This window comes from Camellia sinensis, chromosome 7 (assembly GCF_055761805.1).
Source record: "Camellia sinensis isolate YWXY chromosome 7, ASM5576180v1, whole genome shotgun sequence".
Lineage (NCBI taxonomy): Eukaryota > Viridiplantae > Streptophyta > Magnoliopsida > Ericales > Theaceae > Camellia > Camellia sinensis.
Genome location: NC_138967.1, coordinates 98,406,206 through 98,421,091, shown reverse-complemented (window position 1 = coordinate 98,421,091; position 14,886 = coordinate 98,406,206). Strand labels below are relative to the sequence as shown.

Sequence of the window (14,886 nt, the reverse complement as noted above, 5' to 3'; positions counted from 1 at the left end):
CCAAATATCCAAAGTCAAGTTGCAAACCGTGTGTCCATTAAGTCCATAAGTTTTAATCAATAAGTAATCCCATTATATATGAAATTTGCCAAATTGCAATAATAAAGTATTTTAATTCCAACATTGACCCAATGTTGGTATCTACTTAAGCCTTCTTTGTCAACTATATATTTTAGTTAAAAAGTCACTATAAGTTATCATATCACTCTCTTTATTTTTCTGTACACTTTTTTGTAAAAATTTAAAAAATTACTAAAATATGATGCTCTCAAACGAGATCTTAGTAATCATACAATTCTAATTCTTATTTTTATACCTTATGAATATGATATGAAGCTCTTGAACCATATGATTCCATTAAACAATCATTAGAATAGCATATTTCCTGAAAACGTGTGAGACATATTTATATGATTGGTTAATTTTTTGGAAAGAAAAACCAAATTTCAATCAAGGACATTGGAAGCTATCATAATATTATACTAATTGAAAATAGAATACATTAGGGGCACTTTTTCATAAATTCATTTTCACCTACTTATGTTCTATTTAGTTCACATTATTTTTTTATGTTCCAATAAGTTTTATAAGTGACATAGTTACCAAAGTACACATAATAATATTCACATTTACAGTGTAAATATTCTATGATGTGAATGTTCACATCGTCAATGTGAATGTTAACATGTCAATGTAAATATTCACATTATAAAATATGAATGTTCGCATCACCAAATTATTAACTGTTCAAAAAAAATATTTGTAATGATAGAAATATCCATAAAATTCCTTAAATATGAGAATTATGATTTGGTATATCAAATGTATAAATAATAGGACTTATTAAAATATAAGAATATCTTATGAACTAATTGGGATACAACACTTAAAAAATAATTTTTTTTAATAAATTTCTCAATACTTTATAATAAATGATGACCACATGTCTTGATGAGGTTAAGCCACTATTTCCCCCAATCATTTGGTTGAATACAAGCCTCTTCGGCTTGTTTTGTCCACACCTATCAAGGTTCTCTCATTATGCAGTTAATTTAATCAAGCACCTGTGGGATTAATGAAATTTCACTAAATGATATTTACACACCACTATTATTTGCACTTCATTTAAAAAATAAAAAATAAAAACGATTCAAATTCATATCATATATAAGATTTCACGTTCCTCAAATATGACATTGTGTAATGTAAAAATAGAGTTTGTACATATAAAATTTTTAGGAGTTCAATCTAAGCAATCCAAATCCAAATCCAAATATAAAAATAATTAGAACATTGACAATATAATTTTAAATTGAAAATTGTTAAAAAAATAGTTGTTGGTGTTGAAAAATATATAAAATTATTTTGAAATGCGTAAAAGGTATATAAAAGTATTTTAAAATATGCAAAAATATATATATATATATATATTGGGATTATAAATATTTTATCGCTTTTGATTTCTTATTAACAACTCTTGAGACTATCATTAGCATGACTCTTTTAAATTTAATGAATTTCTAAAATAAAATTTGTCAACCCAAAATTTTGATTGGTATCAAGGCATAACTCTCACAATCCAAACAATTTGAATACTACTATTAATACATCAGAATAAATTACAAACACCCTCTGAAGTTTGCTTAAAATATAAATTGTTTCATGTAATTTTTAAAATTACACCCTTGCCCCCTAAGGTTTCTAATTTCATAATAAATAGCCCGTTTTTATTAATAAATTATCAAATTAATTAACAGTTTTTAATGATGTTAAAAATATATTTCAATTAATAATTTAAGTAATTTTATTATTGTATAAGAGAGCAGTTAGAAATTTTATTTTTTCAGTTAATTCTGTTAAATAAATTTTTTTGACAATGGAGTATTTATAATTTTCCAAACCACATGGACAATCTGTATTTTAAACAAATCTCAAGGAGTGCATTTGTAATTTACCCTAATATATAATTATGTATAATACTAGCTAATTATTTTTCCTTAGTTGAATTAAATTATGAGTTAATTATCTAAAAGTCCTATTTACAAATGTTATGGTAGTTCAAGTCCTATTTAAGATTTTTTTTGAACAAAAAAGTTCTATTTAGCAAAACTGATAATATTATCAATTTTTTCCAATTTTTAAAGAACATAATCAATTTTGCATAGTAATGTTCTACATAATTGTTTCACTAATTGATAAAAAAAAATAGAGCATGAGATTAAACATTTTTACTCTTCTACTTATTAGTTTGATTCAAATATCCAATAAAACCGAAAACATTATCAGTTTTTTTAGTTTTAAGACTGAGAACATTATCAATTTTTTCATTTATAAAGTTCTTTTTTTTTTCAATTTTGCACATCAATGTTCTATAATAATGCTCCTTTATAGACACAAAATTTTAAGTTTTGCACAAAAAAAATAATTCAATTGTTCCAAAAAAAAAAAAAAAAAAAAACATCACAAGTCAGTTAAGACTAGAGATTAGTTTGGATCAAATTTAGACAAATCTCGGCATGCTTTAGAGTGAAATTGAATAACCAGACTTCAACCCGATCGAATTTATCCAAGTTTCAGCCTAAAAAACCGTTTGTCACATCATTAGATAAGTTGTTGGAGCAACAATAGCCAGAGAAGAAAGCATTTTATGTAATGGGTATATTATGTAAATAAGATAAAGTAGCTTATTCTTTCATTTATTAATTAACATGTGATAAAAATAAAATTCAACAAATCTCTTTGTACTTGGCCAAAAATATTGAGTGTTCGGCCATATCAAATTTCGACCTCACTTTTTATCACATGTTAATTAATAAGTGGATCTGAAAAGTTGACAATGTTTAATTTGTTTTAGATTTAGCCTACCCAAAAAAAAAGGTCAACTATCCATCTATATCGGCCACCATCTTAGCCAAATAGTAGTTTAAAATATATAAATAGTGAGTTCTAAAAATACCCCCAAACACGCCCACAAAAATATGATACCACAAAAAACCCAGCTTTCCCTTTCTATGGGCGCACTGCACCTGCTGTTTTGAGGCCATCCCACATGACCCCTTTTTCACTACTTAAGCTTCGCTGAAAAAAATAAAAATTAAAAATTAAAAAAAATGTTGCGTGTCACCATCCGTCGACAAATCCTCTGTCGGGCCTCGAGCCTCCAGCGCTGCTTTCGCTCTCTCTGGAACCAAATCTTGGCCTGCACTCTAGGGAAGTCATGTACTTATAGGCAGCTACCATACACTGCCACCATGTTGTCTCCATCTCTGGTGGCTTCAGAGAGAGGGTTTGAGACCCCTGACATGCCTTGTGGGTGCTATGAACACAGCAGGGACTCTTCGGACTTGGTTGCATTGAATATCAGTCTATTGGGTGATTCCCAAATTGGGAAAACTAGTTTTCCGGCAAGTGCATTTTTTTTTTTTTTTCTTGGAAATGTTGTTTTATGCTTTCCTGGCAACCAAACATAGCATATTAAAATGTTGTTCTTGTTTGAATTTTTTTTTTCTTTTTTGTTATTCATTTTTAGACAATGTATGTTGGGGGAGAGAGGCAAGAAGAAGGATTTGAGATATCAAATTCAAGACTACATCAGATGGATAAAACACTCTACATTGGAGGGGTACATATCACTTGTAGAATTTGGGAGGTTGCAAGTATGCATGGTTCCTTCTTTGCATAATAATTTACTGAATAACAAGTCTACAAGTGTAAAACTATTCGTAAAAAATACAAATGGAACAATCTGAATAAAATTGTTTCTCTAATGACAAGCCGTACCATCTGATGTTGATTGATTTCGTCTCATCGCTAAACTTTTTCTTGATTGAAATGGCAATATATGTGTATATATATCTACTGATCAATTATAATTTTGAATGGTGTACAAGGAGATGAAACATTCCAAAATCAGATTCCAAGTGCTTATAAAGACTCGGTAGCAATGTTATTCATGTTTGATCTAACAAGTCGATGTACTTTAAACAAGTAATTTTTCAAAATGCCCAAGGTTTTCATAGATTATGATTACAAAATTGCAGTTATTATTTAGGTTTGAATAATAAAGTAAACTCATGAGTTTACTACTTAACTCTCTCTGGTTTGTAGTGTTGTCAGATGATATCAAGAATCAAGGAAATGGAATCAGGTACCCATGCTCTGCTTCACCACCTCATCTGATCTTTTTAGGGAAAATTTCAATTTAGTGTAAATTATAAAAATAATAATTATAATAATTACAAATAAGTGATAAGTTTTACAAATATTAATAATTAAAGTTAGAATTTTTTTTACAAATCTATAATAACTTTCTAAAAGTACCACTGAGTGGTAATTTCCCCATCTTTTTACCCAAATCTCTCTGTTTTTTAATATTAATATATTCCCAAAAAGTAATGATCTACAAACTCATATTTATAAAAACAAAAAATGATGTGAATTCTTATAATCTCTTAATTTCTAATCAAAACACTCATCATTGCCCTCATATTTTAAAAAATGTCATTGACAATCATTTTAGATATGCTTTCTGTATAAACATTCTGTTCGAAAATCATTTTTCATTCATAACCTCTTTGTTCTTTTGTCTCATTATATTCCTTAATGGATAATCTAGTGGGAATTTTGAGACAATCGTTGGGTTGAATTGAATGTGCATTAGTATTACATGATGTAGTAAGAATTTGAAGATACATAAATTTCGAGACATAATTGTATAATTAAAAATGCATCAGATTGGAACGATATAGAAATTTAAATATAGAGGACCCTTGACCTTGCTTCTAATTTGTATTAACTAAATTTTTTGTAATTGTTGTAGACGGCAATTCCAGTACTCAATAGGGACTAAATTCAACGTTTTTGTACAATTACCGATAGATGTTCAGTGGACAATTGCAAGTCAGGTAATATATTTGATCTCTTCTGATCATGCAACAATATGCATATAATCGATTCACACACAGAATATATATGACTAAAGTAACAATCTCTAAAATCTTATCCATTTACTATTATCCTGTGTCAAAATGTGGACCAAGCTGGTGAGACTCATGGATCAATTAACTGAGAAATTTGCTGTAATTGATTTTCACCTGATAGAAGAAAAAACATAATTAAAAAAAAAAAAAAAAAAGAGGGAGAGAGAACAGGGACACTAGTGCAAGCATGATTTACTGGGTCATCCATTTAATGATTTCTAGCTGGAAAAAATACAAATCAAATTTGATTATTCTTCTTTTGAGTATATTCATAGAAAGGGACTGAAGGGACACAGACATCTTAGTCAATTCTTCAGAAAGAAACATCTTTTTCACTCTTGGTACACACTGATTAAGTCGCAAACACAGCCTGTTCGGTATTGTTTTCAAAAAGATTTAATTTTGTGTATTTAGAAACAAAAATAATGAAAAGCTTCAAAAACAATTTTCATTTTCATTTTTGTGTAGAAACAATTTTCAAAAATTCATGAAACAATTTATAAGGCTTTCCTAAAACTGATATGTTTCCAACAAATAATTTTCAGAAACACACAAGTTCTCAATATCAATTCCCAAAAAAAAACGAGCAATACCAAACCTTTCCAATAATCTATTTTGAGAAGAACAGCAGTTCGTTGTTCCCACCTAAACCCTAAATCCAATATCAGAAAGTATTTAACATGTGGGTATTGTTGTTAACAAGCAAGAGCATATGCAAGAGCCCTGAAAGCAACACTTTGCTTTTCAAGAGCAACCTACAACATTAATGTGAACAAGATCTTCGAGTTCATCACGGCAAAGCTGTTCAACCTACCATGGGCTCCTGAGCGAAACCTCACAATCGGAGAACCCATCATCAATTTCTAGATCTTGCTTGGGATTAAACCTATTTGGTTTGTAAGTAGAGTAGGAAATTTCTAAATCCTAAGTAAGAAGATTGAAATCAACCGGTTCACTGGGTTCGTATTAATTGTCTGTTCCCAATGAATATTCAAAGTTGTCTCATTTGAATATAATGAAGAGGATGATACAAGCTCAAGAGCCCACATCTCCATGTAAGAATAACTCTGTTTCATTCAACCTATTACTCAGCTCAATAACCTTATATATATTATGAAAATCAAGGTACTTAAGTTCTACTCGTTATCAGCTCAATCGAAACTCGTTTGAGATCATCTTGAAAGGTAAATATTCAAAGCTTGGATCCTAAGTAAGAAGATTGAAATCAACCGGTTCACAGGGTTCGTATTAATTGTCTATTCCCAGTGAATATTCAGAGTTGTTTCATTTGAATATAATGAAGAGGATGATACAAGCTCAGGAGCCCACATCTCCATGTAAGAATAACTCTGTTTCATTCAACCTATTACTGAGCTCAATAAGCTTATATATATTATAAAAATCAAGCTACTTGAGTTCGGCTCATTATCAGCTCAATCAAAACTCATTTGAGATTGGCTTGAAAGGTAAACAAGCCAAGCTTGAACATATTTTGGAAGCTTGATAAGTTTTTAAATCAAGTTTGAATAACCTACTACTTAGCTCGACTCAGCTCATTTACAACCCTATATGTGTTTCAGTTGAGGACATGATGCATCTTCTAAAAATAAGTGGGATTGTAAAAGACACACTGACTTGTTGGGGGAGAAAATGTAGGTAAGCTAGAGGGAATTTGAATGATCACAAGTGATGCTTCTCAAAGGAAGATTTAAAAGTGTCATCAATCGACTAGTTTACTCGGAACAAGCTTTTCCACCACAATGTGAAAAATCATATTATTTTGAACTTGAAGGCCAAAATATATGCCATATTAGCGAATCATGCAACGATAACAAAACTCGAAATTCAGAGGACGTAAGGGTCCAACCTAAAAGCAGATATATGGCATTTGGAGACGAGCATCACTCAAGCTTCACTTCTCTTGTTGGTGGGTCCAATTGCAAATAGTAGAATGGTTCCGTTGGTTCTTCACTGTACATCAAACATTCAATCAATTGATCAGCAGCAACAATTACTTCAAAATGTAATGGAACAATTGAAATTAGAATTAAGCAATGAGTTATCTCAAAAAGTAGAAAAGACTTCAAATTATTGTGCGATGGAAATTTTGGTCAATGAAGCAACTTCTAACAAATTATAATCTACATATCTGGTATTCTATGTGATTAACTGCCAACGAAAAGCTTTCAGTGACCAATTAGAAAATTTTGAAGATTAAAGAAGACATAATCTAAGATGCTTCATCAGTATATCAAAAGAATGTACTATAGTATAAGTGAATGGAAAAAAAAAAAAAAAAAAGAAGAAGAAGAAGAAAGAAAAAATTGGGATAAGTCATCCGAATGAAAGAAAACATACCCAGGTTTTGAGCGCATGCATTGCCAGAAGAGCTTGAAAGGACCAGGAATTGTCCTAAACGGGTTACCTTCAAAGCACGCCTACACAGAACATGACTGAAATAAACTCAAAATGTACTAAAATTGAGCATAAACTTAATAGTGAACCTTCAACTACAAGGCCATCATAATACATGCTGACAAAGGTCAAATAGTCATAAGTTGTTTCCACTTAAACATAGTGTTTCGTTTGGGATGTCTACCATCTCCTTGCACATCTAAGCATGATTGGTTATTTTCGTCTCCTTGCGATGCGGTCATATTGAATTTTCTATAAATGAACTTACTTCTACTTTATTCCGTGGTTGCCAGCAAGCGAAGCAAAAATGGAAAACGACAATGAAGGCCAAAATGTGATATGGAATCAAAATTATAAAATAGGGGCTTGATATGAAAACTTTAAGAAAACTTTGAAAAAAACAATATGAAACATTAGAAGACTTCCACGATAAATAGACATGCGACCTCAACATAAAAAGATGAGTTTGATCCTCCACTTCTTTGCATTGGGGTTCCCTGTGTGTGTATGTGTTTAGGTAATGGCTAATATAAATGCCAAAACCAGCATAACATATTCAATCAAGAAAGTTGATTAACTGTAGCAAATATTGTACAACATCCAGCTAAAATAATACTAATTCTAACACTAGTAGCATGCAAGTCCAACAGTATGAAGCTAAGAAATACTACAAACTGTTACACAAGAATCTTTGTGTCATTGAAAAGGGTATGAACTTTTAAAGTCCCTTTCAAGGTAGGTTTTACGTGTGGATTGTAGCTCTCAGGAAGATTTTGTAAATTTACAATTGCATTTGAAGACGACATGTTCCCCTAAATTGAAGTTCAAAGTGCAAGGAGGTGACGGAGTTAGAGGACCATCTCCCTTAGTAAAGTGGCTAGGGAGGTGTGGAATTGCTCTGGGCTAGTTTCGTGCAGATAGAGATGGCAATCGGAACCCGGCCCGACGGGGACCCGATCCCCCGACCTCAAATTAAGCGGTTATTCCCCGAAAAATACCACCGACGGGCCAGGGATGGTATTAAAAATTAAATCCCCAATGATATTCGGGCTGGAGACGGGGATACATGTTTCAGTCCCTGACCCGGTCTGGCCCGACCCTGCCCTGGCCCCGATCCCTGGCCCGGTTGCCCCCAACGTGAAATGACTCTTTTGCCTCTGCTTATATATAACATATGTGTGTGTGTAAGGTTTTGTTTGAACACTCACACACACTCAACACAAACACAACACAGAGTGCTCTCGCGCTCTCTCTCTCTCTCTCCATCTTCTCTCTCAGTTTCTCTCTTTTCTCCCTCTCTTTCAGTAGATCGAGCAGCAGCGGTAACGAAGGGATAGTCGGCGTCGGAGGCGGTGAACGTCGGAAGGGAGCAGTCTCAGTCTCCGATCGTGTACAGGGGGAAGCAGTTGGCGTCAGAGGCGGCGTACGTGACGAAGCGCCTCCTCAAGATCTCAGATCGTTTGTGTATCAGCGTCAGAGCAGTGGACGTCGAAGGCGGTTTCTCTCTTCCCTCTCTCTCTCTCTCTCTCTCTCTCTCTGTGGCACATATCTCAGATCTGTTTGTGTCCATTTTTTAATCTGTTTATCTGTCCATTTTTTTTATTTTTTGGTTTATAATCTGTTGATGCTGATGTTGATGTTGATGTTGATGTTGATGATTCGGTTGATGATGTTGATGATTCTGTTGTTGTTGTTGATGATGGTGGTGGTGTTGAAACAGATTTGAGGGGCAGGGAATTTTCGGGGTCGGGGAAATCCGATCCCCGTTAGGGGGCGGGGATGGGGAGGGTGGTAGGTTTCCCTTCAAGGATCGGGTCCGAGGCCGGGGAGATTTTCACAATCGGGGATCGGGGACGGGGAGTGTGATCCTCGGCCCGGCCCCGCCCCGCCCCGTCCCGTCCCATTGCCATTCCTACATGCAGACTGGGTGTTTTCCAGGTTGGTGGGTGGTGGCTAAGTTATTTCAAAGTTGGTGGGAAGTAGAGTAAGTAGAAGGAGAATTGAACTAAGGAATGGAGCCCTTTATGCGGAGCATTTGGGAAAGGAGACTTTCATGCTTCTAAGGAGTTGAGTCAATTGACAAGAAGGCGAAGGACAAATTTAAGAGTTTGATATGTAGTTGAGCTCACAAAGAGTTAGTCCTTCACTTGATGATTTTAAGAATTTTCAGATGATATTCTTTAAAAATAGATAAAAGATACAGTAAATAAATTCTAAAGATAAAAATAAACTAAAAATCCAACCAAATGAGGGATGGTCCTAATGAAACAACTACAGAAGCACTATAATGCCTTTTGCTCCCGAGGAGTATGCCTAGGAAGACCCATACTTAATCATATAAGCCTTGACGCATGTTTTGTGTGAACCTCTAAAAAGATTTCTAAGACTATAACCTTTACACTATATAGCTTTAGAAAACAAAACCCCACCCAAAAAGGGCTCCTCAACAACTAAGATTTTTTTGAAAGACACCTTCATACAGTCCCCTTTTGCCACACTTACAAGCATCACCCTCAAAGAAGTTTCTAAAAGATATATCATTCGTTCTCAAACCCCAAAACCCTAGTGCACTAATTCTTTGGAGAAACACCTATTAATGATAACAGCCCACAAAAAACTTCTCCATAGCACTACTTTTTCAAGTTTCATATGATTAAAGAAGAATCCACTGGATCATCAAATAAATGAGAAATCAATCTTTTTCATAAGTACAACAGCCTTATTATCATAGTTTTCTACTACTAATTCAAAGCAGTGATCCTTTTCTGAAGGTCTAGGCACATCCCAGTTGATTGGAAAAATCATACCTTAATTCCTTAAAACTACGTTCTTCTGGTTAAGTTTGAGTAAATTAGAAACATTGTAAAGCGGCATAATTCAAGAAGTTTTGAGTAGTAATCACATTTTGGGTCTTGATAAATCTGCATAATTTTGAAGGGGAAGTACAAGGGGAAGCACTCTAGGCTCATAAGCTTAAACAGATCCTTCTGCTTTCTTTCTACTTTCTTGCCTAGTAGTAGTTACTTTTTTCCCTTATGGAAGTTCAAGCCTTCTGTAATTGACATTTCCTTTACTCTTTCGATGCATCTTAGTATTAATGGTTCATCCATCATATATAACCAAAAAAAAATGTAAAAAAAGAGCACATTGGAATAAGGATATCATCAAACAAAATTTCCCACAACTCATAACATAACATCATCAGGTAACAAATCATTTGAGATTCATCAATCTCTCATCAAAGAGTATAAGTAAAAATTACTTGATTTTGTATAATCTACATGCACATGATTGATTTTTAAAAAATGGGGAAAAACTTCTTCTTTTTTTTTTTATCAGAATGAGTTTACTTGTCACTTAAATCAATTCAATTGTTCTAGACTTGCTAAAAATAAAAAGCTCAAATTACAACCAAACACAAAACTTTGACTCAGTACATATTGCAAAGCACAAAACAAATGAGAGCATTAAAACCCAGAACTAGTTCTTCAGATGGCCCAATTCAAACATTAAATACCAACCCACATTGCCCATACCCGTTCTCTAATCAAAGAGTGTATATGAAACATATATGTAAAAAAGGAGAATTTTTTGTATGCCAATAGGGACAATGCTGCACTACCTTCCACCAATTTATATACCCAACATAAATATAATAGATTCGACTATCAAATTCAATCATAATAATAGAAGGTACACATGACATATATCATATCCACACACAAAAATTACTTGGAAACAAGGGTTTAAGGGTTTGATGGGGAAGAGAAAGCTTACTTGGATGACATCTTCAGCTCGATCATTGCATCTGTGGGCCTTTGGCTGCCGATGATCTCCCTCGGGAGTGCCCCATGGGCTCTCTCTTCTAGGTACAGGTCTCGTACTGCTACTAGTACTACTACCACTGCTCATCTTCTCTCTCTTCTCAATCTTCGCTTCGTCTTTCTTTCTCTAAATTTGTGTTTGTGTATCTAGGTTGGGAACAGAAATGGGTGAGCTACAAAAGGGTCCTAATCTCAGCCCTTGGTTGGAACTTGGAACCGCCATTGATTGATCCATCAGTTGTATTTTTGATGGGTTAGGGTCCGATTATTTGGAGGGTCCAAGTGGAATTCAGAAGAAAAAAAAAACTATATTTATGAAAGAAATTATAATTTTCATTATTTTTTTTATTAATATTTGCAAAATTTCTCTTTAATTTGTAATTCTTTTTTAATATTTTTTCTTATTTGAATCTACTTTATTTATTTATTTATTTATTATTTTTAAAATTTTGTCACAACAGGAAATGACAGTTTTGGCGACCAAATTAGCGACTAAATTTTTTGGTCGCCGAAACTAATTAGCGACTAAATTTTTTTCTCGCCAAGGTCATCGCCTATACCCTATCGGTGATAGTATTGGCAACTAAACTATTTTTGGTCACCGAAAGTGAAACGTTTGGCTACTAAACTTTGGTTAGTCGGCAAAGGTTAACTTTGCTACATTAATAGGAAGTTTAAAATCAGCTTCGCAGTTATTATAGACTAGAAACAATTGGGATATATGAACAAAACAAAAAGGGAAATAAGAATATTAATGTCATACATGTACATATAACATTTGTTGCATAATCTACGTAGAAGGTGAAAAAAAAATGCTTAAATTATCTAGTGATATATAATAGTTCTCTAACAAAAAAGAGTTAGGAAAAAGATTTAACAAGTCAGTCCTTCCCAACAATGCACATTCTAAAATGATATAAAACTAAAAAATAGAAAAGTAATTAAAACACATAAAATGCTATGAAGCAAAACTGAAGGATGTTTTCAATTCTCATTACCTTAGAAGGAATTGACAAACTGAGTTTGTAAGTTTTCTAAAACCTAGAAGCAGTTAGGACATGAAACCAAACCCCAAAAAAAAAACAAAAAAACAAAAGCAGGTAGAAAAAGGCAGCTACAAACTAGAGGGGCAAAGGGCAGGGCTAATAATGAAGTAATATTTATGATAGAGATTGTTGATGCAGAAGGCATGCTTTCCTACACAAGCACAGTAGGGAAAATAGAATTTTCTAATAGCATCTGTTATGTGTTCACATCTGCCACTCAATTCTTCAAAATCCATGACTTGAAGTTGCAAAATGGGACTAAAAGTGTACTGTTAAGAATTCAATCCATATCCTCTTCAGCCTCAGTTCTTCAATCCAAATCCCGGACTAGAGTGAAGGTACCTAAACAAATTTCTTACTGCATCAAAGAGAATTTAGAACCCAAGCCACGACCAAAGGTTACCAATATTACGTGGTTGTGATATTAGGGTGTCAAAAATTAACTTTCTGCTTAATTGGGGAATTTGAAACCCTGTGAGTAATGTTGTGGCTGGCAAAATGTGGTGGAGGATCATACTTAATGTACCAATATGTTTCATAGCTGTAACCGAGTGATTTAAAGCTTATATAAGCTCCTTATCCAACATTCCTAGGATAAGGTTCTGTTATTGAGTGGCTGCTACTAAAAAATGCTTGATAGCTATACTTAATTTGAAACACTGTGAGTAATGTTGTGGCTGGCAAAATGTGATGGAGGATCACACTTAATGTACCACTATGTTTGATAGCTGTAACTGAGTGATTTAAAGCTTATATAAGCTCTTTATCCAACATTCCTAGGAGAAGATTCTGTTATTGAGTGGCTGTTGATACTAAAAAATGTCGAATCCCATGAGAGTAGTAAGACTTCTTAACAAGTTGTGAACATCGTTGGGCAACTTTGGAGATAAGAAAGGAAGCTACATTTAGAAAACTTCACTTTTACTATTTTATAGATGACTCAGCAACAAATATGTTTAACGATGACTACTATAAGACTTAGTATATCTATATTAGCAGTGATTTGATTTTTTTTTTAATTACAAAAAATACCCTAGTGTGCATGAAACTAGTTTTAAAACAAGTGATTGATGAACTCTTCTCTTTACTGAACAAAAAAGTAATTTTGATGTATGTCGGTTAGTTTGTATGAGTTCCTAAAAGATCTCTCTTAAAAAAAGTGATGGTGAAATCATATCTTAGTGGGTGCTATTTAATATTATGCCTAAAAAATTGGAAAATCATAAGCCTATTCATTGAGAGATGTTATCATGCTGTGGACGAAATCAATATGGCTGAACCATTCATATGTTACAGTGGTTAATATGGCTGTAAACTGGCTAGAAAATAAAACTCACACTAGTAAATTAGCAGCGTGATTCTGTAATCATCCTTTGGAGGTCAAAATATAGCTCAAACTCAACAAAGGAGGGAGAGATTTCTCTTTTCATGTTACTATTAATTTGATTATACTAGAAAACAAGTACTCACACTCAACAGAAAATTAACAGACATTTTTTTTTGTTTGTTAGTTTTGACTTATGTAATTCCTATGTCGTTTATTTTGTTTGAATTTTTTAATAAGTTTTGACTTATATTGTGATATGCATACTGCTCTTGCTGAGAAGGCCAAATCAGTGCCTCCAACAACAAAGGGTGCCGATAAACTAGTCCTCTACGGACTAGTATATAAACCAGTCCAAACCCAGGTCATCCAACAGACTATCATGATTTCACTAATTCAAAACCCGTTTTGGAATTTCATCGAACAGGTCATCCGCATACTCTCACCATAGCCAAATTCATATAACAATTATACATATATATATATATATATAGAGAGAGAGAGAGAGAGAGAGAGAAGCAGGGATAAAAGGGAAAATGGGGCTGGTGGTGGTTGTTCATGGTGGAGGAGGAATCTGGATTAAACTCAATGGCGGTAGATGGGTCAATTTGGGGCTGGGTTTGTGTGAAGGTATGCGACTGGAAGAAAACAGAGAAAGAGAGAGAGAGAGAGAGAGAGAGAGAGAGAGAGAGAGAGAGAGATACATACCCGGGGTAATGCTCCAATGGTGGATCGACATTGGTGCGATGGCGGTGATGCTCCTGTACCCGACGGCTATGGAGACAAAGCAAGAAAGATAGTGTGGAAGGAGGGCAGAGGCGTGTGTGTGTATGTGTGTGTGTGTGTGTGTGTGTGTGAGAGAGAGAGAGACAGACAGACAGACAGAGAGGGAATTAGAGGTAAAGATTGTATCGACGGTGATGATTTTGAAACCCTAGCAATCCAATTTTTTCCCGACTACTGTCTCGCTAATAACAAATGGATGCGTATTTTCTTGGAAAATTTACCAGTAAATCTCATTTCACAAACTATTAAACCAATTAGTCCCAACTTTATTCTTTTGTTCGGATAAGTCCTATCAGTAGGGAAGTTTATTTCTTGTTGATCATATTTTTCATATTTAGTGTAATTGTATGGACGATTTTACCTATTATTGTTTTGTTTCCATATACTGTTGGGGCCATCAATGTGATCCCTCACTTCACCATCACTTCACCATTTCCCACATTATAACTCTTCCCCCCTTCTGTTTGCAAGCCCACCCACGCTTCTCTCTCTCTGAAATTTCGTTCCCTTCA

The 14,886-nt window shown here is 33.8% G+C and overlaps 1 protein-coding gene across 1 annotated transcript; it reads right to left on the bottom strand.

Moving 5' to 3' along the window:
• Window positions 1-4,751: 4,751 nt before the first annotated feature.
• Window positions 4,752-14,435, bottom strand: LOC114286909 (uncharacterized). The gene is made up of 5 exons (XM_082878841.1): window positions 14,297-14,435; window positions 11,172-11,365; window positions 7,338-7,417; window positions 6,847-6,950; window positions 4,752-5,093 (listed from the first exon to the last, which is right to left on the bottom strand). The coding sequence occupies exons 2-4, from the start codon at window positions 11,304-11,306 to the stop codon at window positions 6,881-6,883; spliced, it is 285 nt and encodes a 94-aa protein (XP_082734967.1). The 5' UTR covers window positions 11,307-11,365; window positions 14,297-14,435; the 3' UTR covers window positions 4,752-5,093; window positions 6,847-6,880.
• Window positions 14,436-14,886: the final 451 nt, after the last annotated feature.